The sequence below is a fragment of the Drosophila takahashii genome, chromosome 3R, assembly GCF_030179915.1.
Source record: "Drosophila takahashii strain IR98-3 E-12201 chromosome 3R, DtakHiC1v2, whole genome shotgun sequence".
Lineage (NCBI taxonomy): Eukaryota > Metazoa > Arthropoda > Insecta > Diptera > Drosophilidae > Drosophila > Drosophila takahashii.
The window spans coordinates 31,220,910-31,244,741 of record NC_091681.1 but is presented as its reverse complement, the minus strand read 5'-3'; the positions used below and the strand labels follow the sequence as shown (position 1 = coordinate 31,244,741).

Sequence of the window (23,832 nt, the reverse complement as noted above, 5' to 3'; positions counted from 1 at the left end):
TAAACTAAAGAAGTGACTATTTATTATGGGATTCCATTTCCCGAAGAAACAAAAATTACAAAGTTTACCTTATCCGACAGGGGAGCTATAATATAAATTGATTTATGATTGCAACAGTAAACAAACTATATTCTACGATGGTTTAATTAGTAGTACTAGTTGGTATGGACTCTATGCGTTTAATGTCGTCTTTGTTGTCCGCCTCGTGAGCTGTGGTGACGTTGGGGATTTGGTTCGTAAACAGATTATCCGTAGGATCCTCCTTTTCCGTTTTTATAATGGTACTCACGCCCAGAGTCTCATCCTCTTCGGTCTCCGACTCGCATTTCTGTAAAGTAAAGGGTTTATCAGCAATGAGAGGCAGTGCTTCGTTTAGCTCTAGAATGGTTAGGATGGTGGGTTATTACATTTACTATTTACTATCGAACTAGTTCATGAGGGCATCAAACCAGGGCATTTGCTCAATGCCCTCCAGCATTCTCAACACCTCGTTAACATTGCTTTCCGTCTCATCGAGTTCAAAGTTAAGTTCGCTACTGTCTTGCACCGATGATGATGATTCTTCTAAGTCTAAATCACGTTCGATGCCTTGAATGTCTTGATTGTCTTCAGCGGGTGGTTCAACGGAATCGTTGGACACCACCCCTTCGCCTTCGTCTGCAAAGCCCAGTTCACCACTGTCCATGTCCAAAAACAGATCTTCAGCCAGATCTTCGGCTGTGTCGAGGTCAAACTCGAATATACCACTGGCAAAATCCAAGAGATCATCACCCTCCGCATGCGTTTCAATCCGTGGATCTTCTCCGACAAAATTATCGAGACCACGGCCCGCTGCGAAAATACTTTCTAGCGGCGGAGTGCTTGGAACTTCATAAAACTGGAGGATGAGAGGTCGGCAATTTATTCAGGGTCGATCACAAAAGGCTTAATATCAGTACAGTACAGTACTGGCATTTATATACATGTTTCGTGTTTCGTGTTTGTTTCACAGTACTAGATAGTAGATATCTATGCTTAGCTCTACTACAAAAATCAAGCCTACATACTAGTTACGAAGTATTGTTTCTTGTATTGTTACAAACTGTTTAACAGTTTAATTACTGTTAGTAGTCTCGGCTCTAGCTTATGGCAATGAGTGAAGGAGGCAGAGTTGGAATATTTTAAGTAGTAACGTGTGTGGTGGTTATGGCGTGGGTTAGGTTTAGTTTTTTTTGGATCAACGCACCTTTTGTATATACTGGCGCTTAGCCGGCGCCACCGTCAGATGCAGAACGCAACTGGAGTCTTCGAGAATGCTAGCCACCGGCTCCTGGCAGACCACCCCACTCCGTTCCACGCCGCATGCCCGGAACAGCACCTGACGCTTATCCTCGAGTATGTGCTTGCGACAGTGCTTGCAGCAGGGCAGCGTTCGCTCGCCGCACTTGACGCCGCCCTCGGTGAAGACGCACTTGGGGTTCGACGACTTCGAAGCGTACAAGGTGTCGCGGGCGCGCTTTTCCTTTAGTTTCTTGTACAGCACCGCTTCCATGCCCTGGCGACGATGGTAGCTATTCAGCGCCTTCAGCTGCTCGTACAGCTTTCGCTCGTGCGGCGTCTCCTTTAGCTGATCGTGGATGCTGCCTGAAAGTACAGGTATATATTCGATTTTTCTACCAATTTTCAAGATATTTTTAAACATACAGTAGAGCTCTCGCTCCCGGCGAATGTCATGCAAATACTTGCGGCGCCTTTGCTTCAGCACGTACTGAAGATGTGAAATTTGCTCGCGATAGAGTCCTTGCAGCTTGATCAGCTTGGTCTCGGCAATCCTGACTGCCTCGGCGCGCGTAAAGACGCCAGCGTGCCTAGAAAAAACCAACGATAAGTGCTAAGTTTACTTTTTTAGAGAGAAAAAACTTACTTTAGCGGATCATCATCTTCCGAGTCAATGCTTTCATAGTCGGACTCGTAGAACTCTATGTCCTGGGCGGTGTTCCGCAGGCAGGGCGGATCCTCATCGTTGCTGGAGCTATCAGAAGCATAGTCCAAGATGCGACGCCGCTTGCGAGAGCTCTCCACAACGTGTCCAATGGAATTGCGATGATCTTGGGTGACTAAAAGCGGGAATAGTTAGCTTAGAGTTAGGGGATTATAAGAGTATAAGTATAACCCACCAAATGGCGTAACATGAGGCGAGACGACATCGATTTCATCATCATCGGGTTCGATTTTGGTAATTTCAGGTTTGATGTCCTCCACATTGATGTGCGACGAGAGGCTGTGGAGCAGGGTCTCGTTCGTCTCCACGCGACTGCGGATGCGACCCACATTCAGGTGGGTCTTTTGCAGCTGCGTCTGGCGGTTGTGCTCGAAGCAGAGGGTCGTCAGGATCTGCTCCTTCTTGTTGTCGTACTTGGCCACCGCATTGATGCACTTCCTCCCATTGGAGTACACATGCGAGCACTGGCGGTAGTTGGAGCGCGGATCGCGCAGAATGTGCCGGATGCAGTAGTCGTAGCCCTCGATTCGCATCAGGCTGCATTCGTAGGTGGGATTGGCGCAGTACTTGATCTTGGCCAGCTCGCTGTGGATCTGCTCGCGCAGCTGCTGCTCCTTGTCCGGCGTGCACGGGGTGCCGGTGAAGCGGGCGCACTGCCGCAGTTGGTTGGGCGAAAAGCTGGACATCTCGCTGGTAAGCTCTTTAATTCAGGGTTTTTCTCTTAATTTTCCGTGCGAAACAAAAATCAGCAAAGCCTGCTTATCGATACACCTCTTCTTCTTCGATTTGAGGAGGCGTCATTTGTGCAAACCTATCGGTATCGGTTAAAATACCAAGCACATGTACTAACCAGCGGGTGAAAAACTTTGCTAGCGAGCCTGGTTCTGAACCATTAGGGGGATTCCACAATCAGCAGATAAATTCTGAAACTCTTTTTTTAAACGCTACTAAATGTTTTTTAAATGTTACAACACAATTTTTTATTATTTAACTGTTGTAGAAAAATATCTTAATTCTTAATTTACAAAATAATTATAATCACTTTTCTTGTAACTTCATGGTTGATAATATCAAACTAGCTTAGTTTTGTAAATTGATCAATAATATTCATTATTTTCATCACTGTTGCAGAACTATTTTTCTTGAATTTTGTCTTATACTTCCTTATAATTACTCCTGCTCTTAGGCTATATATATCATTGTCGGTTATAATATTGAACTTGGGTTTTATCCTGAGGCTTTCTAACCGCTAATCTATCATTTTGCTCTCAGTAAGAACGGCGATATGTGCTGGAGTGTGGGATGTCGTCTTCTTGTCTCCAGTACTTGATATCCTCGTCCTCCACTGCCAGCTCATCTGTCTCGACGAAAAGGACCTTGAGCTTGGCCATTCGAATGCCGTAACGAACCTTGTAACCGGCGGCCTCCAGTTGCGGAAGACAGCGCCTGTTGATGAGCAACAAGAAGGGCTGACTGGCGCTCATGTCCTCCTCGGCCCTGAGAATCGACCAGTCCGACATGTCCACGTCGAGATTCTGGGCTCTCAGGCAGCTTAAGATCCGGCTGTGATCCTTTTGCCCCTTGGGCAACCAGATGCGGGCCCTTGGCCTCCAGGGAATCTCGCTGACGTGGACGAGCCTGATCCGTAAGCCATCCCAGGTGTCGCCAATCGTGGCCACGCACTCGGCGAGGAAGATCTTCGAGAAGCCGTCGTCGCATCTTATCACCCGGTGGCCACGGATCACATCGGACGAGTCGAAGGACGGGATGGGACCCTCGGGAACGGCCATCAGTCGGTCGGTCACCATATTCGCCAGCCTGGTCTCGATCTCCTGCCACTTTTGATGGAGCAGCTGGCCATCCTCGTGCAGCTCGTCCACCAAAGCCATCACCAGGTTGTCCTTGGTCACCTCATGGGCCGATCGTTTGGGCAGGAAGGCCAGCGGGTTCCTCATTTTGTTCTTTTGGAACTCATCCAGCTCCTCCTGGCCCTTCGCCTCTTTCTTGGCAATTTTAGCCAGTTTAAAGCGAGCCACACGTGCCTTCTTCCTTGCCTTCTTCCTTGCCTTCTTGGTCTTCGGCTTGACTGCCTGATGGATTGCTGGTTTTTGATCTGTGTAATGAGCCTGGTCAATTGGCGTTAACCATCCCTTATTGTCATTCATATCATATGGGGATTCGGACTTCAACCGTCGATGCCAAAGAGATTTGTCCAGATCTTGGGGAATGAAGTAAACCAGTAAGTAAAGGGAAGCCAAGAAACATCCACTTACCATCATCGTCTATTATTATCGTTTCGATGTCCCGCTCGGCCTTCATATTTTCCCAGGAGCCGAAGGTTCGCTCCTGATTTGGGCAAAACCTAGACATTTCGACATTCAATTGTTGTTCTGTTCCGTATCAAAACAATACTTTTATCAATACTTTTACCACCATTGCATCAAAAAAATACCTAAAAAATAACCGATAGAAATAGTCAAATGGTGAAGATCTTCGATAACAATTTAGCGGTGCTTGAAACCATAGGTGAGGGTTTTGAAAAAATTGAAGTCTTAACTTTTGAATTATTAAATTATTATTTAAAATTAAATGTATTTATTTTCTAGTCTTACAAGTATATGACTACATAAGACATTGGAAATTAAAAAAAGAACTATTTTAATTTTTAAAAGTCGCATAATAATATTTTGTTTTAGGTTTTTAGAAACATTTCTTCAGGCAACCTCATTAAAAACGTAATTAGGTGAAACAGATAAGGTTTATTGACTATGACACTTTGCCGAAAGTATGTAGCTAGACGATTTTGGAGAGTACATCAGAATCACATTCTTATCACAAGCATATTACGACCGAAGCTGAGCTTATAAAATTCGATTCGACCGATGGTTTGAGTTCAGTTCCGTTTTCCCAGCCACTGATACAGCTCGCATATTAATCGTAATGAAGTCGGGCATTTTGGTAATAATTCTGCTGACTTCCATTATGGATCAGCTATATCTTGCTGACGGTACACCTGCTTCAACTACAGAAAAGATTGCTTTACTCGAAAGTGTTTTAGAAATAAAACTACCAACGAATTCAATGGATGAACTCAATGAAAAAATAATTGCTATGGAAGCTACGATTAAAGATTTTCAGTTCAAATTGGCAATTGTTGAAGCTCAAGTAAAAAATTATCCGTTGGAAACTATTAATAACCTTAAGAGTCAGTTAACAATTGCTATTTTGGAAAATCAAATCAAAGACTTAATTTATGCAAAAGAGAAAGAAGTTACAACCAGCCTTAATAAATTAAATAGCCGATTGGATAAAGCAGAAGAAGCACTTATTTATTTAAAAGCGAAAGATATCAAGGGAACAACTGAAAACTTTAAACACAAAGACGATCCAATAAAATCGAATAAGCAAATGCGAGAAGAAAGTGATGAGGAGACCTCTATGAGTGCCACTATTAGTAATTTGCAGAGTCAGTTGGATAATGCAGTAGTTCTTATTAATGTTAAAAATAAAGACATTGTTGATAAAACTGAAGTTATAAATTCACAAGAAAATAAAATTAGGGATAAAAGTTCAGAAATACAAAGTATGCTAGAAGAAATAAAAATTAAAGATAACCAACTGAAGAACCTGAGTGCACAAATTACGACGAGGGATAATCAAATCGATGGGCTTAACAATCAGATTAAATCTAATTTGGGAAATATAAGTGAAATGACCGATCAGCTTTTTTTGTGCAGTAGAACGGGCAGTTGCCCCATTGGCCTTCCAAATAAAATCTACAAAATAAATAAACCCGGATTAGCAATTTTTGAAGCTCCCTGCGACACCGACGGTTGGATGACCATTCAAAGGCGAAAGGACTTTTCAGTGAACTTTAATCGCAGCTGGGTGGATTATACGAATGGTTTTGGAAACTTAACAGGAGATTTTTTTCTCGGATTGGAGAAGCTGCACCAGTTGACCAAGGATAAGCCACACGAAATGTCCATAAAGCTGGTCGATTCTAGGGACAACACTTATTTCGCCTATTATGATGATTTCCAAATCGGAAGCGAGCAGGAATTCTACAGTCTAAAATCGTTGGGAACATTCATTGGCTCATCCGGCATGCACAACCACTTAAGATATCTCGAAGGCATGAAGTTCTCCACATTTGACAGTGACAATGACGAACACACTACGTATAATTGCGCTTCTATGATGTCTGGCGGTTGGTGGTACAGAGATTGTGGCTACTGGTAAACAAAAAATAAAATTAAAACCTTATTTACATTGTAGAAGTACAATATTTTTAATTACAGCCAGCTAAATGATTCCGTTTGGGGTACCATCGATGGCATTCCCTTTGTGGAAATGACGATTAAGCCGAAATCCGAATGAGCTAATTCAGTGAGCTTCAGTGAAAATTGTTCTATTAAAACTAAAATCTGAATAGCGTTAAAATAAAATATTTAAAAAAATTCAAATTGTTTTTATTTTCAGTTATTGTCATCCTTTTTCGATTGATTTCTGTCTCCTCCACGGGAGGAATATAAAATGTGATATGTGTTGAATAGTCACCGCAATAGTTCACTCTCCATTTTCTTCGAGATTAATAACTACTTGGCTTTTCAACTGGTCAGTGAGTTGAATATCCTCATCCTCCATTGGTTTCAACTCCTTCGTTTTATCCACGGGAGGATTATATGGCCCGATCCGAACTGTTTGGCTTCTGTTAAGGGTTACCCTCCATGTCTTTAGTCCATCTTTAACTAGAAATCGGTACCTGCTCTTGGTCGTCCCCTTGAGTACTCTAGGCTGGATCTCCAGGATCGCAGCCTCGGACGGTTGAGCTCCTCCAACTAAAACCCAGCCTAATGAATTCACCACTGGCTGCCCCATCTCATCCTCCAGCTCCTCCGCCCGCGGAGATATCGCATCTTCGTCATTTACCTTAATCGCTCCTTTTTCCTCTGATGGCTCCTCCTTTTCCTTCCTGATTAGTAATTGATTGTCCCCAGAGAAGGCATTATTTTCCGACAGTTTCTCAGTGGCGTCAGTATCGTCCTTAGGATTAATCAACAGTGATTTATTCTGCGGAGATATCCCATCTTCGTCATTTACCACCATCCTTCCTTTTTCCTTCACCGCAGGAGGAACGTAATGGCTGATCAGTATTTGATTGTCTCCAGAGAAGGCATTATTTTCAGACAGCTCCTTAGTATCCTGCTTAGCATTAATCACCAGTGATTTATCCACCTCCATCTGCTCTCTATCCTCCGTATGATCAATCTCCTCTATTAGCTGCCCCTCCTCTATTTCTTTCGAGGGCTCCTTCCTCACCGCAGATCGAGTGTACGGACGTATGCGTACTTGATCGCCTCTACGGACTTTTACTCTCCAGGCTTTCAAGCCATCAAAAACCAAAAAGGCCCTCCGCTTACCTTTCGCCTTAATCATACCGTTTTTTATTTCTTCGATGGCGATGTCGGAGAATTGAGCTCCTAAGGGCACTGTCCAGCCAAAATGGTTAACCTCTGCCAGCTCTTCCTCATTCGCCTGTGATATTTCCTCTGTGTTGTTTATTTCCGCAGTCTGGATCATCTCCTTAGCTTGCTTCGAACCCTCAGCATCCTGCTGTTCATCTATCAACATCGTCTTCTCAATATCCTCTCTCTGTTCGGACTGATCTATCACCATCGACTGCTCCGGGTTCTCTACTTCATTCGATGGCTCTTTCCTCACCGCAGACCCAGTATACTGGCGGATGAGTACTCGGTCGCCTCTACTAACTTGTACTTTCCAGGCATTCAAGCCATCAAAAACCAAAAAGCGCACTCGCTTTCCATTCGCCTTAATCTTAAAATTCGTAATTTGTTGGATGGCAGTGTCGGAGAATTGAGCTCCTGGGGGTACTATCCAACCGAAAGAGTTTACCTCTGATATCTCATCCTCCTGGCTCATCTGTTCCCCTTCCTCCACATGATTCACCTCTTCCGCGGGAGGAATGTGTTCTAGGATGCGTACTTCATGATCTTGATTAATGATAATCCTCCAGATGGTTGATCCATCCTTTAGCAGGAATCTGTTCTGTTGGCCGTTTGGGTTGTAAAGCTTTCTGAACTGGATCTCCTGGATTGCAGCGTCCGATATTTGAGCTCCGAGGGGAACAATCCAGCCGAATGAATTCTCAACCGTTTGCTGCTTCTCTGTGTGGTTTCTTTCCTCAGGCTGGATCAAATCTTCCGTTTGCTTCGTACCGTCAGTGAGCTCAATATCCTCTGTTTCATCCATCAGCATCGTCTGCAACGTTTCCTTCGTCTGCTCAATATTCTGTCTCTGTTCGGACTGGTCTATCGCCATCGACTGCTTCGTATTCTCTATTTCATTCGAGGGCTCCTTTCTCACCGCAGATCGAGTGTACGGACGTATGCGTACTTGATCGCCTCTACGGACTTTTACTCTCCAGCCTTTCAAGCCATCAAAAACCAAAAAGGCCATCCGCTTACCTTTCGCCTTGATCATAGAGTTCTTAATTTGTTGGATGGCAGTGTCGGAGAAGTGAGCTCCCGGAGGTACTATCCAACCAAAAGAGTTTACTTCTGATATCTCATCCAACTGGCTCATCTGATCCCCTTTCGCTAACTGGTTCAGATTCTCTCCCGCGGGAGAAATGTGCTCTATGATGCGTACTTCTTGATCTTGATTAATGATTATCCTCCAAACTGTTGATCCATCTTTTAACAGGAATCTATTCTGTTGGCCATTTGGGTTGTGAAGCTTTCTGAATTGGATCTCCTGGATCGCAGCGTCCGATATTTGAGCTCCCCGAGGAACAATCCAGCCGAATGAATTCTCCACCGTCTGCTCCGCTTCCTCCGTCTGATTTATCTCTTCCGTCTGCTCCAAATCCTCCGTGGATGGTAAGATCCGCTGTTTCTCCGGACAGGGTATCTCGCTGGCATGGACAAGTCTGATGCGTAGGCCACGCCATGCACTGCCAATCTGGTCCAGGCAATCCTCCAGGAAGATCTTCGAGAAACCATCGAGACATCTGATCACCCGGTGGCCACGAATCACGTAGGAGGAGTCGAACGACGGATTGGGACCCTGTGGCACCGCCTGGAGTCTTTTGGCCACCATATCCGACAGCCTGCCCTCGATCTCCGGCCATGTTTCGCGGAGCAGGCAACCATCATCGTCGTTTTCGTCCACCAGGGCCAATGTCAGGTTGTCCTGGAGCAATTCGGTGTACTTCCAAGAGGAAATTGACTGAAACGCATCTGCAGTCATCGATCTTTTTGGCCCACTCTCACTGAAGTCCACTGATCCAGATCTTTTTCGCTTTCGCTGCCCCTGGAGGCTTCTGTTTGGGGATCTCGAAGGGGAAAAACCATTGAATCCTTCGATTTGCCTCGTTTTCTGTGGGTATTCAGATCTCGAGCGGCGACTCCAGAGGGATCTCTCCAGATCTTGGGAACCTAAAAAACTAAAAGTGATTGGATCGATTTCTAGGAATATCTGGACATACCATCATCATCCGATTCAAGGGTTACGTTCTCCCAGGAGCTGGAATTTCGACTAAAGCTCTGTCTTTCTGGTGAATACCCGGGCATGGCTTAAATTCAAAGATTATCATTCTTCTACAGTGCGGAACAAAACAATAAGAGTTTTTTTCGCCATGGGAAAGTGTGCCCGAAGCTCTGGGGTAAAAATATACCACAGGAATTGCAGAAATTACAGTAAGTACAGTGATCCGTCTAAAAAGTAAACTTCGATGAGAACATTTATTATGGAAAAATTAAGCAAATAAAAAAAAAACGGCCAACCGTTGTAGTTATTGTTTTTTTAGAGATTTAGTTTTATTTAGGGCCGTTTTCTCGTCCGTTTGTTAAATTTAACCCTACTTTAAATTTAGAGCCTAATTTCATTAAAGTTCCGTGTGGAACACATTAAAAAAAAAATAAGTGATTCGATTCCCATAAACGACATTGATTTTTCACTTGAAATACTGCTTATTACAAGATTTTTACAGCATCCTATCTTATCAGTTCTAGAGGTCAATACTCAAGCGATACACTTTTTTTACACAATTTTTAAAATATAATTATTTGAGGGAATAATTCTCAGGGAAAGCTTCGATACAAATATTTTAGGTAGGAAATCCATTTTAAAGTAAGTAAAATTTACAAAGTAAAATTGACATACTGTTTAAACTCTAATTCTTGACGAATATAACTTTATTTTGGAAAAATACTAATATTTAAGATTTGTTTGCCAGAAAAAATATAAATACATGAATGCTTTAATGAGATTGATAATGCAATTTTGACGAAATTCCTCCTTTTTCAAATGTTTACATATGAATAAACAACATTTTCCCTATTGGACACCCAGAAATCCCCCGCACAGTAAATGCACAGATCGTAATTCAGTTAAAAGTATAATCGTACCTAAGTCTAAATTATCATATTGCCCGCCTCTTAACCACCCTACAAATACAAGCCGTAATAATCGTCAACTGATGGCCAACTAGTTCTCGGCCACGACGTTCATGTCGAGGAGCAGCTTCTTGGTCTGCAGGTCGATGAGCCTTCGCTTGGCCCTGGCCAGCTCGGCCATCTCGTTGTAGTATATCGTCTCCGCCTTGAGCTTCTCGTCCAGCTGCGTGCTGGTCTCCGCCAGCGAGGCGTTGTCCGCGGGCATCAGGTTCTGCATGTCCGCCGGCTCCTGTTCCTGCTCCTGCTCCTCGCACCTGTCCACCACCACGGAGTGATCGGAGTTGTCCACGACGTACTCGTAGAAGGGTTCCTGCAGCGAAATCGAAGTGACCTTAAAAAGAGATCGATAAGGAATGTAAAAGAAGCTAAGGAAGGTTAACAAACCTCTTCGTCCAGGTGATCGGCCACCTTTTCGATGATGCTGTCCACATCGTCAAAGTTGACTTTCTCCAGGGGATCAGCGGCCGTTTGCCTTCGCTCTAGGCTGCCAAAGGAGGAGGCCTCCTTTTTCGGGTTCATCAAATGCTGGTGCGAGTGATTCAGGGTCTTGGCCAGGTTGTTGTGGCGCCGCACAATGTGACGCATCAGATTGGAGGACGAGTGCTTCGAGGAGAGCGTCTTTCCGCAGTGCATGCACTTGGCCATGAACTCGGAGATGCGGATGAAGTGGGCCCACAGCTTGTTGTTCTTCCCGATCACCTTGTTGCGCATCTCCGCCTCGTGGCTGTGCCGCTCCAGCTCTCGCTGTTCCCGCTCCCGCTGCTCCCTCTTCACACCCATTATGCCGCGCACCGCCGACTTGGTTTCACCCTCGCCGCCCTCGGCCAGCTCCATGCTGAGATCCTCGGAGGCGCTGGCCTCCAGCTCGTCCTTGAGCTCCGCCAGCATCTTGCCCTCCTCGCCGGCGAAAATGGTGCGGGCCAAGAGCTTGTGGTTGCGGATCAAGTGGCGCGTCAGATTGGAGGAGGTGTGCTTGGAGGACAGTGTTTTGTCGCAGTGCTTGCACTGTACTATGTACTCGGTGAGGCGGTGAAAGTGCGCTAGTGCCTTGAAGTTTTTCCCGACCATCATCAGCTAGTCCGCGGGGGATCGAGTTTCGCCAGCTCCTGGCCCGAATTTGTTTGCAAATTCTAGCGTTTATTTACAGAAATTGCTATTTTATCGTAGCCTGCAAAAAGTACAGTGTATTCCGGGGTGTGACCGTTTGGGAGAAGCCAGGTTCAAGGGTTGGTCATACTTTGTTAGTAATATTTGGGGTATTCTTTGCTCTGTTAAAGTGATAAATTGTTGTAGATCAATTTTTAATTTAATTAGTTGTAAATTAAATTTACTTTCTTGTAAGCATGTTTTAAATAGTTGAAGTTTTTTTTTCATTACAGAGTGGCCATATCGTTCTTGAACATAAAACTGAGAACCCAAATTAAGCGATTTACATTTAGTAAAGGTAGGAGTATAATTATAAAATATTTACTTTGTTAGTTTTATTAGTCCTTTTGATTATTTTAAACTAATTTCATTAATTACAACGGTTTATTTAAATTCATTTAACAGCACTGTGTGTGCTGTTGGGCGCGCACTAACAGCGCAGCGTTGCCAGTCGACGGCAAACGTCAAAAAGATAACCCCACTTTTTTGACACGAGGTGCTGTGCGTGTCTTTTCCTTTCTTTCTCGCTTTTTACTCGAACATGGGTAAGTCGACTCCGGCAAAATGCGTCGAAATATCAAGAAAATGGGCTCAAAATGGCCAGCAAACACCATGAGAGCGCGCACAAAGTACGTTTACAACGGCATCGAGTGAGCTGCAGCCAGGAATATGTGAATTTAACGAATTACAAGTGAAATCAACTTGGTGGCCGTGCAATGCGGCTGTTTTGCGTGCGTCCATGTTCTTGATATTTTTTCGGTTGGTTTTTCGAGTGCCCTTTACTAAGTTAGTAATTTGTTATTACAGGTATTAGCCGCGATAGTGCACACAAACGCCGGGCCACCGGAGGCAAGCGCAAGTCGCTCCGCAAGAAGCGCAAGTTCGAGTTGGGCCGCCCAGCCGCCAACACCAAGGTAAAAAAAAAAGATAATCCCTTCCAGGTGTTCCGATAGCTATAGTACCTATAGAACCCTATAGAATACCTCGAAGTCCAACACATTTTTAGTGCTTTTTTGTCCTACCCCGTGTAACCAAACACATGGTCTATTTTTTGTGCGTGAAAATGTTCAGTAAAAATGTATTTTATTCCTATCGATAATTATATATCTATAGATCAAATGTAACTTTAAAACCTTAAATCACACGGTATACATTAGTTTTGTTTTACCAAATCCAAGTGATTGTTTATAATACGACTCAAAACATTAATTACTAACATTACTATCTCTCTTCATCTAAAAATCCAAGTCTTTTACCCTTTTTATATTTGTTTGTCTACAGTTGTATTTGTAATCCCTGATTAATAGCTCTTAAAATCGGTTTATCGATTACTGGACAGTTTCAAAAGTTACTGACAAAGTATGAGAAAACCGGTGGTAGGCTAAACTTGCAATACAAACTGATGATAGCGCGTGTCAACTGAAATTGATGACTAAAAAGCAATTATGTTCGGACTGCTGATTGTATAGAAATTCCCTAGAAATAGTATACCTCGCATAGTAAACCCCGAATAACCCAGAAATCTTTTCCTTTCAGCTTGGTGGAAGCCGCGTGCACAGTGTGCGCACCCGTGGTGGAAACACCAAGCTGCGTGCTCTCCGTTTGGAGACCGGTAACTTCGCCTGGGCCTCCGAGGGAGTGGCGCGCAAGACCCGTATCGCCGATGTGGTCTACAATGCCTCCAACAACGAGCTGGTGCGCACCAAGACCCTCGTGAAGAACAGCATCGTGGTGATCGATGCCACGCCCTTCCGTCAGTGGTACGAGGCCCACTACGTGCTGCCTTTGGGACGCAAGCGTAACCCTAAGCACGCCCAGAAGGAGGACGAGAACGACGTGCTGACCAAGAAGCGCAGCGAAAAGGTGATGAAGAAGTACCTGGAGCGCCAGAAGTACGGCAAGGTCGAGCAGGCCCTCGAGGATCAGTTCACCTCCGGCCGCATCTTGGGTTAGTATTTTATTAATTTATAAGGAAATCTACTCTAAAGTGATGTAAAAACCCTAGCGATCCAGCTACTTTATTGTATCGATCTTGTTTTAAGAGAGATGCAAGCCTGTTGGGCGTGATTCGGCTTGTCATAGTTACTCTGATTTTATTACTCTCATGAGTAATTTAAGTTTTAGTAGAGATCCCTGACTAATTCTTTATTTTCTTCCCTTCCAGCTTGCATTTCTTCCCGCCCCGGACAATGCGGTCGCTCCGACGGCTACATTTTGGAAGGCAAGGAGTTGGAATTCTACCTTAAGAAGATCAAGTCTAAGAAATAAAGGCACTAGATAAGCTTGCAGACATGATTTGCAAAGAAAAAACGGAATAAAACAACTGGTTTTTTTAAAGGAAGCCCCCATTTGTCTGATTTTTTCTTTAAGGGAAACCCAAATCCAAATAAAGGCAGTTTAGTATACAGTGGAGAGCCAAAGACTCTGCCCTTAAATATCTATTGAATTTTCGCTTCATAAGTATGATACAGTAATACGTAATCATTAACAATAGTTTAAATATCATTCATATTGGCTATAATTACATAACGCAGGCAGGATTTTCTGGTTAATCCTCATAAAGTACAACAAATTCATGTCAATTTGAAACTGCCAATTACAAACTGTGTGTTGTTAAATTTTCCATCTTATACTGGCTGTCATCTAAAGTTCCTAATGTTCGAATAGCATGGTCATCACGGCCATTAACGCAATGCCAAATATCAGTGCTAGCAGCTGCTTAATGGACTCCTTTCGCTCCTCCTCCTTCAAGAGATCAGGTAATACTGTGACCAGAGCAATGTGCAGAAAGCCGCCGGCGGTGAACGGCATAATCCACGAGGTACGTGCCTCTGTAAATGTAAAGATAAGTTTGTTGGTTGTTGTTGTCAGGTGGAAAGCCCACTTAAGCTTACCCATGGCCGAAGTTACGCCGGAGCCGCCGATGGCCACCAGAGCGCCGAGGAGGCCAGCTCCCGCCGTCAGAAGCTGCGCACGCGCGGCATCCCAGCGACTGAAACCGGAACGCAGCAGGATGGCAAAGTCCCCCACCTCGTGCGGAATTTCATGTACTGAAGGGAGAAATAAGCATGAGATTCTATACTATATAATATATATAGAGCCCATTCCTCCATCCAAAGGGTTATAAACAATTATAACTCGACTGGGAGTATCAGGGACCGTAACTGTTATAAGTTTTATTTTAAAAACAGTTATTTTCTGATTTTTAAAGTAAAACTCAAGGAATAACTGTTATTTTTGAGTTTTATAATAAAAGTTGACAAATTCGTCGTGATCAAAGATAAAACTCAAACTTGATTTATGTCGATTTTGTGGGTAAAATAAATTAAAAAAAATATAGTTGTAAAATATGTCCGTTTGCCTTTTTTAACAAATTTTTAGTAAGTTATAAAAAGCTCGGGTATTATGTTTTTTTTAATTATTTCATTTTTTCAAAAATGTCAAGGGAATAACTGTTATTCATAAAAATCAAAAAATAACAGTTATTTTTTGAGTTTTATTATAAAAAAAAAAAAAATCATTACGGATTTGTAAACTACAATGGCTAATAAAAATAGTGGTGTATTTTAAAAAATTTTACGGACCCTTCTAAGTGCGTGATTTTTTTTGTAAGAAAAATTAAAATTAAAATTAAATTTTAATTTAATCTAAATTTCGGTCTCTGCTATATATTAAGCCCAAACGGCAGTACTCACGCAATATGGCGAATGTGGCCAGGATTCCGTGCCTGAAGGACACCAAAAAGGATCCAGCTACCGCAAGACCATGTGTGAAATTATCAATTGAGTTGGCCAAGAGGTTCAGATAGCCAGCCACCTTCTTGGGCTGCTCCTTCTTCTCCTTGGACTTCAGCTCGCGTTCGCGCAGGAAACAAACTTTGTCCACATCTTCGATATCGCAGGCACCGCCACAACTCTCCGCGGTTTCTCCCTCTGGCAATTGACCACCGTGTCGTCGCAGCAGACAGTTGGCTATCTCCACGCACTTGGGCTGCGGATTCTCCTCATCTGCGCTCGCATAGCCGGAGAATATTTTCTCTACGATTGTGAAGATAAGTATGCCGGATAGGACCCAAAGTCCCGAGCGCAGTGACGGGTGACTAGAGGGATCTAAAGGGGATATTTTTTTTATAATAAATTAATATGCAATTTATAGATCTTAAAAACTCACCTTGATTATCGCCCTCCCAGGCTTCTGGCAGCAAGTGTAGGAATACATCGCCCAGCAGACCACCGACTGCGAAACTCAGCAGAACTCGCAGGAGTTTGGATTCCGCAGCTGCAGATGGTTAGAAATTAATCAAGTTGGTAAGTAAAGTATATACACAGAAAAAAAGAATGGTAATGGTCAATTTGATATTTTTTAATCATCATTTTGATATGAATAAGATTATGTTAATCTTTATTTATATTATTTGCTCAAAAAATACTACATTTGGTATTTTTTATGATATGATAAAATATCATTTTGATATGTTTGAATCTTAAATTTGACATAAATCATATCGGCTTTTTATTGATATAAAATAAGGTAGAAATAATCCTATTTCATATCGGTTTTCTTTTTCTTGTAAAACCAATAAACTTACGATCTTTGTATCCCTCTTTAGCCATTTTCTCCTCCGTGGGAATGATGATCAGTGGGAAAATGCCACTCAACCCGATGACCACCGATCCCAGCAGTGAGAATACCCATGGTGTGTACTCGAAACTCTTGAAGTACTCGGGCATATAGTTATCCATCAGGTTGGAGTATATCATGGCGAAATGTTCATCGAAGAAGCTGCTGTGGTTTGTCATTTTTGGCTGCCTTGCTGCGGCTATTTACGAGCTGTTTTATGCTGGAACTAGGGATATATTCTTCAGACACTACTGCCTGTTCATGTCCAGTGGAAAGAGTCTTCGGAAAGGATGGTCTTCAGCCAGCTGAAAAATCGAAATACAATTTTTACTGTCAATTCACACGTTAATTTTGATAGAAATAATGTAGTAGGCAAATATTTCCCCCAAATCCGCCACCTGGCAACAAAATCATTGAATAACTAGATGCCTTTCCCAGTATCAGACATATACGGTGATGGGAAAATCTTTCAGATATGGACAATGTCAGCCATAATCAATACAATATAGGGGCGGTGATAAGCAAGTCTCTGTAAAACTTAAGCATAGCGGCTCAAGTGTGACTAGATGGCTTTATGAGGAACAGCAGTCAATCAAACTAAGACCATTGCCCGATAATTAATTCATCAGGATGAGTAAGCGTGTCCTGCCTCACTATAACCAATAAAAAGGCACTTAATTAATTCTAAAAGTTAATTTCCATATCAGAAGAAACCTCAAGTTTTTATCTTAAATAGAGGGATCTTTTTGTTTTTTTGTTTAATTCAATGGCACAATTATAATTTAATTTATAATTAACTAATTTAATTCCATATCAGAAGAAACCTCAAGTTTTTATCTTAAATACAGGGATATATTTGGTTTTTTGTTTAAATCGATGGCACAATAAATTTTATTGGATTGAATTTTAAGGTTTTTATTTAAGTTTAAGTTATTTAAAAGTGCTTCCAAAGACGATTATATTCACTTGGTTGAAACTAAGCAATCTTATGATAAATTTCCCTTGTAAATCACCCTTATAAAGACCATAAACCAAACTTATATCACTGTTACCGACCAAAACAGACCGTAAATTAAGCGAAAAAGAATAGTTTCAGAGGCGCAAAACTCGATAACCGTCGTTTCCAATGTGCACAAACAGACTAAACGAAAATTCAGAAGACGCTGGGTTCGAAACGCCCACGTCAAGATATTTTGTTTCCATTTGATTTCCGATTTGATGTGCACGATGCAGCTTAAACTGTTCACTTTTCCAGCGATAAGATTACGATGGCGCTGCTACAATGGAGTGGTACGATTTCGGCGGCTTTGTTAAACGGCAATACTACACATGTGTATTGGGGGAATCAGAATGGGAATCGGAATCAGGGGTATATATGCTACTGGCACCGTCTCAAAAATTCCCGCTAGAACAGTGACTATACCTCAAAAGTTCAAAAAGTACATATAGCAGTAGCGATGCGAAAGACGAACCCGTGAGCGAAGAAAGGGAAATACTATAACTATGGCCGACTCTTATCTTTCGCAGTCATTGTCATTGAACTATCACAAAGCAAATTATTTAGATTAGATTTAGAAGCCGTGTAATTACTTGAAAAAGGGGAGGGAAGGCGGTTTTGCCTGAATATCTATACGTACTAACACCGGGAGGCTGTAAAAACATCTGATTCATTGAATTTAGTATTTCATTTCCCAAGAAATCTTCACTTTTAGTTCAATTGACATGATCTAAACTCTATATTGTAAACCATGACTATTTTCTGTCTCAAAAATTCATCTGTGTAATTGTAAAATACGACCTTTTAAAGACATTCTTCCAAAAACCACGATAACAAAGAAAATCTTGTTGTTCAACTTTAAAGCCGGTTTTATAGGCTTTATTTAAAGTAGTCAAAATTTCGTTACTAGGAAGCCACTCAAGTTTGTTTTGTATATAACACTTGAATAAATACTCCAATTTCAGCACAATAAATGGGGAATATGTATTTAGCTGTTGGACTTAATAATTGTGCTTTTCGGACGGGCCTTTAATTAAAAGACTGTCTAGATTTCTAGATTCTTTCCGGTAATCCTGTATGTATAAATCCCAAATTCGCACAGATCATGTATATAAATTATATACAAATCTAAAGAGGCACATAAGTAGCACAATTTTTTACGCATAGAACTCGAGGACAATAGATTCTTCTGCGCTTCAAAGTTGATTTGTGGCGTGTGGGTATTTGTATACTTTCAACTGTTAACACAATAAAGTAACTATAACACACTTGACTGTTGCTAATGCGGAAATTTATGCTCCAAGCTCCACGAAATCGTGTCTTATCGCGCCGGTAACCGAGCTCGTTATGGGGGAAGACTCGTCTTCCACAGTCGTTCATATAGAAGAATTGAATCGAAAGTGTAATTAGGGGGTTCCAAAGCTATCTATATAAAATCTATGTACTGCAAAGAGTTGCTGACTCGTAAATCACTTCTGAATCATTATTGTCGCCAATAGGGCCGCAATTTTTCAATGGATCATCAAAATGGCCGAGATTATTTTGCACGCTGCACTAAAAATGAGACATGGCGTAGTGAACAAGCTTTGATTACACTGTGCAGCATTTTTAGCTCCGGAATGTTGGCCAATTTCAGCATTTTTCGAACTTTGAGGTCCTTTTGCTAAGAATCCTTGCGTCGAGGAACTTTTTGGAAAACGCAGTTTAACTTTGGAATTCGTAACGAATCCAAAAAAATAGCATCCATCGAGGTAAATTTTTGATGCTGCATAGTGTTATCAATCAAAACGTGCGGAAAACTGAATTTAAGTGAGAAACTGGGTCCCTTGGGTAAGATAAGGTCAGTAAATGATCAATATATAAACGGAATATATATTTACATGTGCTCAAACAAAGAATTGAAAGGTCGGATAAACAAACATTGGTACTTTCCCCTTTATTAATCAAGCTGAAGCTCTGATATCACCCATCAACTATATAAATAGATTTGTCATCCTTGTAAACCACTTCTTCAGAGGAAATTCTTTGTTTTGATCAGTAATTACTGAAAATCACATGGGTACATATGGCATTATGCCAGCATCAAAACCCTTCGATTCTCAACAAAAATTAATAAACAAGATTGAAGCCCCGAAACCAGTTTGCAAAACAAGTTATCACTGTATTGTTGTTCAACAAAGTCTAGTCGATTTGTTATAATATACGTATGTACCGCTGATAAACGACAATACACGCATATTATTAAAGTGCTCGGAGCACAGATTTCAGATTAGATTGAGTACTACTGAGAATTTATCAAATATGGCCGCTATTAGTGACGTGTGGATGATAATCTTACACTAGGTTAGTTATGCCGTTATTAATTTTTTTAAGATCTATGCGGAAGCTGGTAATTTGACTGTGATAAACGGATGTATTTCACAAACAAGAAGTATTTTAAAACTGATAAGCATCACCATCTGGTTCCATTTTAAAACTTATTTTTGGTTTCATTGTTTCAGTTCCAGAAATTAAAAGTCATATGATATAGAATTTATCCATACTATATATAGTTTAAATCAATTCAGTTATTGTTCAACGCAATGCAGAAAAGTCACATAATCACATAGTTTACGTAGTACTAGTGATTTCCAATATTTTCCAGACTTTGTTCGCTTGTAAGCTCGATTCTTGTGAAATCGGTTCGGATTATTATTATGCAGCTATGTTTACCGTAATTTCGTTTGCCACAGGAACGGGTTAACGTGCTCTTATCAATTTTATTGTCCGGAATAAAAACCAAAACTTTCGGTTTCGTTTCAATTGGTTTTTGTGGCTGTGGCGAAATTGTTTGATAAATTACTTTTCTATTGCGTAGTAGCGATCATTGGCACCCGTTTTTTTTACTCCGCAGTAATTGTTCGGATTCACTTTTATTTCGTTTGGGCTCTACCAAAAGTTAAATATACACTTGGCCCCGCGGAATTCGAATTCACGGCTTCACTTGCGATGTCGTCGTCCCGCGCGTCGCTTTGCTAAAAGTTACAAGTTCGCCAAAATCACATGCATTTATACATTTCGCTTTGTTTACTTCATTCGAGGGCCGTGCGGAAAATTGCATTTGAGATGGCAAAACGAAATCAAAATGTCGTTATATCGATATCTTATCAGCAACTATCGCATGCTGCCCTAGCACGGATCGCAACCGAGGTGGAAGACTTTAATAAGGGGGGGGAATTATGATTACACTAAGATTAAAGACGTATACAGAATTGCCTGAATAGAAATATCCATTTTTACTGACACAAGTTCCTCTCACTAGTATAATGTATTTAAAGAATCCGGTTAAATTCTTAATTTATAATGCCTAAGTACGGTACCGAAGGACGTTTGGGGCGAAAAAATAAAAGCTAATGAATAAATTAATAATACCCAATTTCTAGTTGGGTGTAATAAATAAATCATTTCAGTAAATATTAGTTAAGCAAATAATAATTTCAAGGTAGATCTAGTTTTCAACAATATTCAACAATTTTTCAGTTTGGGTAATACCCCTATCATTTATTCGTGTCATGGAAGTAAGCACGCACATCTCTACGACAATCGATTGCTCATGAATCATACTCGATGCAATCGCAACTTTGACACCACTAGTATTTACGCGTAAAAAGCGTAAAAACTCAATTAACAATTGATTAAGGTCTAAATTAGCAGTGTGATTATGTTCAACGAGAGCCAGGCGACAGCAAAATGTTAAATGCATTGCAATCAGCGCTAGTGCGGCAGCGAGTGACGTCACAGCAGTAGATAGCAGCAGCAGCAACAGCAACAGCAACAACAACAAAAGACAGTGGGGCGCCGCAGCAACAAAAGGGAATCAATAACAAAAAAAAGGCAGAGAGAAAAGCGTAATTTCGTGAACAATTTGCATGTGAATTGGGTGGTTAGGTAATAACGATAGGATAGCCATCACATAGCGCACAAATCACAGATCGGAAATGAGTAAGCTGGAAACGGATTCGGACAGTTCAGAGGAGTTTTTCGATGCCGAGGACACAACGCCCAATCGTCATGCGACTTTGTGGTGGGTACTTAATTGATAGCCCTTCTAGAACTATAAATCTCTACTTAAACCAAACCCATTCCAGTCGGAAGCTACCGCCCGAGGCGGCCCAGGAGTTCATCTTTCCCGATCCCGCCGTGCGTGTGAATGCGGCCGCCTCCTCCGACAGCGATGCCACGCCCATTGGCGCCGGAACGCCCGCCACCAGGAGTCCCACCAATAGCCTGGGTGCCCGTCTTAAGCAGCAGGATGCCGGGGTCTTTGTGGAGCCGAAACCCGTGCTTGGATCTGTAAGTGGAGGGGTTCTGGTGGCTAAGTTAATGATGTCATCGAGCAGGGGCAACGATCCATCATCGGTGACCTTGGGAAAACCATTTTCATATGTGCGAAAGCCCTCCTTCCGCTCACATGTCTGGTGTAACGAGTTTTAGAGTGGTCTTTTAGGACTCACATTCATTTTTCTGTGTTATAAAGTAGGAGAAATTATACTTTTTTTTGTATTATTACTTTATTTGAGCACTAATTAGCTAAAATTACAATGTTATGAGCTTAGAAATGCATTATTATCCAGGTTTACTTCCCTTTCCACCTAGATATTCTCATGTACCTACCATTTATAGACAACCAACCATAGTTACTATCACAGTTAACAGCCATAAAATGTTCCAGTTCTCCATAGGTGACCTTAAAAATTGATTAAAAACCGATATGATATGGTTTATAGAGTTTAACCACAGAGCACAGTCACTTCAGAGTATAAAGATAAAGCTAGGTTTTTAGTCATTTCCCCCTCGAGTAAAAAAAGTCTATATAATTATTTAGCAATTACGCAAATGCCATTTTATAGTTTGATTTCGCATAAACCTAGGAACATTTAAATTTGCCACAATTTGGTGATTATTATTTTTCAAAATACATAACTCTATCTAATGACTGATATCCAAATCACCCCCTTAATTTTGTGTCCATATTTGTGTTCTTTACTTTCATATTTTCTCCGCCTCATTTCGTAAAACCAACGAATAAAAACTAAATACCCAACTTAAAAAATCAATGGAAAAACAACTTAAAATCGAATCTCGAACAAATGTTCAAATAAAATGACATATATCGCATATCTAGTTGGGTAGACAGCGCTTTCACGAACTACGTCAGTGCATGCAAAACGATGAAGATGATAATCCAGGAAATACACTCACACCTGATTCTCAGGTATACATTTTTTGTAATCTAGCGTGTTTGCTCAGCTTTTTGTTGTGTCACCACCGCCGCTGGTCTCCCAGGTGTACTTATGATTTTAATTAAAATTACAGAACAGCTCAACGGATGGCATTTTCACCAACCGTTCGACGCATCCGTTTAAGGTCATTGAGACCGATGCGATGAGCATACAGAGCATGACATCACTGGGTCGCGTGGGCCGCATCTTGGCGGGCAGCATTGATCCATCGGGTGAGTTGGTATTTATCAAGAAAAAACAAAGCAATCGCTGACTTTCGTATTTTATTTGCTCCCCAGCTATTAGCATAGATCGCGAGTCCCTGGCCTCGTTAAATGCGCAACAGCAGAAGCAGCCGGCGCAGCAGCAACCGCAGACGCAGCCTGCCAACTCCACGCCGCCGAGCACGGGAAACACCTCTTCGGGGATGAGCACGCCCAGGGTTTCGCCAAAGCATCAGCAGCAAAGCGGTCAGGAAGCGGCGGCAGCGGCCACAGGAACAGGAATACCTGCTAGTGCCACATCCTCGCTGCAATCCTCAACTGCTGGCGCCATAATGCTGCAGGAACCGGATGTGATAGCGAGCACAAAGCTTGCCCAGTCGAAGACCACTGATTCCATCACCTCGTCGGGACCCGTGGCGCCACCGCGACGGAAGAAGAAGTCCCGAAATTGCTCTATAAGTTCCTCGGATCAGTATAGTTTGCCACCGGCGGACAACGAAGACACCGACAGTGATACCCGTTCGGTGAAGAGTGTGCAGGGTCTGCAGCAAAAGTTGCGCGAGTTTGAGAGCTCCCTGAATGATGCCACCACTTCAGCCTCCAATAACACATTGACCTGCTCCTCCACGAACACAATCGTCTCCGCTTCGGCCTCCACGACGGGGGCATCTTCGTCCATGCCCTCGACAAGTGCAATTCACATGCGTCCCATGGCCTCCTCGGTCACGATTGCTGGCCCCAAACCCACGCAATCGTTGGGCAGCAGTTCGACATCGGTTCACTCCAAGCCGAGTCCATCGAATTCGGCGAAAAGTAACTCGGCGCCAGGCAGGGTTAGGTAATTACTTCATATTATATATCTTAAATGGTTTTTGACATATATTCAATTATTTTCCGCAGTTCCATCGATCCCAATCAGGGTCTGAACCTTTTCAAGGCCATTCAGGGTGGCTATGTGGTCAAACCACGCGATGAAGCCAGCAACAAGGCGCAGGGTCCGTCCCAAGATGAAATCGAGCGCATAGAGAAAATGCTCATGGAGAGTGCGAACCGACCGAAGCTGGCGGGAACTGGATCGAACAGCCTGGGCAGCTCCACGCGGTGTGTAATCATATGATTTATT

At 42.2% G+C, this 23,832-nt stretch overlaps 8 protein-coding genes and 1 non-coding gene across 15 annotated transcripts in view; 4 read left to right on the top strand and 5 right to left on the bottom strand.

The window, feature by feature from the left end:
• dgt1 (dim gamma-tubulin 1) lies at window positions 1-2,747 on the bottom strand. Of its 2 annotated transcripts, XM_017153319.3 has the most exons (6): window positions 2,157-2,747; window positions 1,904-2,096; window positions 1,684-1,847; window positions 1,226-1,623; window positions 408-877; window positions 188-328 (listed from the first exon to the last, which is right to left on the bottom strand). In XM_017153319.3, exons 1-5 carry the CDS (start codon window positions 2,665-2,667, stop codon window positions 428-430), a joined length of 1,716 nt encoding a protein of 571 aa, XP_017008808.2. In that variant the 5' UTR covers window positions 2,668-2,747; the 3' UTR covers window positions 188-328; window positions 408-427. The 2 variants fall into 2 exon arrangements, with proteins under 2 accessions (XP_017008807.2, XP_017008808.2); XM_017153318.3 differs by lacking the exon at window positions 408-877 and having other exon boundaries at window positions 1-328; window positions 2,157-2,743.
• A 269-nt stretch (window positions 2,748-3,016) lies between these two features.
• On the bottom strand, window positions 3,017-4,410 carry LOC108065240 (uncharacterized). Its single transcript, XM_017153166.3, has 2 exons — window positions 4,255-4,410; window positions 3,017-4,199 (listed from the first exon to the last, which is right to left on the bottom strand). Exons 1-2 carry the CDS (start codon window positions 4,349-4,351, stop codon window positions 3,250-3,252), a joined length of 1,047 nt encoding a protein of 348 aa, XP_017008655.2. The 5' UTR covers window positions 4,352-4,410; the 3' UTR covers window positions 3,017-3,249.
• Window positions 4,411-5,557: 1,147 nt separating this feature from the next.
• LOC108065268 (angiopoietin-4-like) lies at window positions 5,558-6,361 on the top strand. The gene is made up of 2 exons (XM_017153196.3): window positions 5,558-6,219; window positions 6,283-6,361. Exons 1-2 carry the CDS (start codon window positions 5,567-5,569, stop codon window positions 6,359-6,361), a joined length of 732 nt encoding a protein of 243 aa, XP_017008685.3. The 5' UTR covers window positions 5,558-5,566.
• Window positions 6,362-6,431: 70 nt separating this feature from the next.
• Window positions 6,432-9,626, bottom strand: LOC138913507 (uncharacterized). 2 transcript variants are annotated; one of them, XM_070217405.1, is made up of 2 exons: window positions 9,492-9,626; window positions 6,432-9,441 (listed from the first exon to the last, which is right to left on the bottom strand). In XM_070217405.1, exons 1-2 carry the CDS (start codon window positions 9,574-9,576, stop codon window positions 6,551-6,553), a joined length of 2,976 nt encoding a protein of 991 aa, XP_070073506.1. In that variant the 5' UTR covers window positions 9,577-9,626; the 3' UTR covers window positions 6,432-6,550. The 2 variants fall into 2 exon arrangements, with proteins under 2 accessions (XP_070073506.1, XP_070073507.1); XM_070217406.1 differs by having other exon boundaries at window positions 6,432-9,449; window positions 9,492-9,578.
• A 763-nt stretch (window positions 9,627-10,389) lies between these two features.
• On the bottom strand, window positions 10,390-11,673 carry LOC108065373 (uncharacterized). 2 transcript variants are annotated; one of them, XM_017153347.3, is made up of 2 exons: window positions 10,846-11,673; window positions 10,390-10,792 (listed from the first exon to the last, which is right to left on the bottom strand). In XM_017153347.3, exons 1-2 carry the CDS (start codon window positions 11,530-11,532, stop codon window positions 10,493-10,495), a joined length of 987 nt encoding a protein of 328 aa, XP_017008836.1. In that variant the 5' UTR covers window positions 11,533-11,673; the 3' UTR covers window positions 10,390-10,492. The 2 variants fall into 2 exon arrangements, with proteins under 2 accessions (XP_017008836.1, XP_017008837.1); XM_017153348.3 differs by having other exon boundaries at window positions 10,390-10,771.
• Window positions 11,674-12,048: 375 nt separating this feature from the next.
• Window positions 12,049-13,948, top strand: RpS8 (ribosomal protein S8). The gene is made up of 4 exons (XM_017153349.3): window positions 12,049-12,152; window positions 12,415-12,521; window positions 13,144-13,555; window positions 13,772-13,948. Exons 1-4 carry the CDS (start codon window positions 12,149-12,151, stop codon window positions 13,873-13,875), a joined length of 627 nt encoding a protein of 208 aa, XP_017008838.1. The 5' UTR covers window positions 12,049-12,148; the 3' UTR covers window positions 13,876-13,948.
• LOC123003382 (small nucleolar RNA R442) lies at window positions 13,655-13,700 on the top strand. Its single transcript, XR_006412585.1, has one exon. It is a non-coding gene; the product is annotated as a small nucleolar RNA R442 (small nucleolar RNA).
• A 62-nt stretch (window positions 13,949-14,010) lies between the features above and the next one.
• Window positions 14,011-20,297, bottom strand: Zip99C (Zinc transporter Zip99C). The gene is made up of 6 exons (XM_017153341.3): window positions 19,937-20,297; window positions 16,196-16,532; window positions 15,778-15,885; window positions 15,303-15,716; window positions 14,502-14,657; window positions 14,011-14,438 (listed from the first exon to the last, which is right to left on the bottom strand). The coding sequence occupies exons 2-6, from the start codon at window positions 16,404-16,406 to the stop codon at window positions 14,260-14,262; spliced, it is 1,068 nt and encodes a 355-aa protein (XP_017008830.2). The 5' UTR covers window positions 16,407-16,532; window positions 19,937-20,297; the 3' UTR covers window positions 14,011-14,259.
• Window positions 20,298-20,796: 499 nt separating this feature from the next.
• Window positions 20,797-23,832, top strand: part of LOC108065392 (WD repeat-containing protein 44) — a 21,717-nt gene continuing 18,681 nt past the window's right edge. The window contains exons 1-6 of one of the 4 annotated variants that reach the window (XM_017153376.3): window positions 20,797-21,287; window positions 21,352-21,556; window positions 22,389-22,478; window positions 22,580-22,718; window positions 22,785-23,547; window positions 23,610-23,810. In XM_017153376.3, the coding sequence (XP_017008865.2) occupies window positions 21,202-21,287; window positions 21,352-21,556; window positions 22,389-22,478; window positions 22,580-22,718; window positions 22,785-23,547; window positions 23,610-23,810 (1,484 nt within the window). In that variant the 5' untranslated portion in view covers window positions 20,797-21,201. The remainder of the gene's footprint in view (window positions 21,288-21,351; window positions 21,557-22,388; window positions 22,479-22,579; window positions 22,719-22,784; window positions 23,548-23,609; window positions 23,811-23,832) is intronic. The other 3 variants (XM_070216521.1, XM_070216520.1, XM_070216522.1) reach the window with 3 other exon arrangements.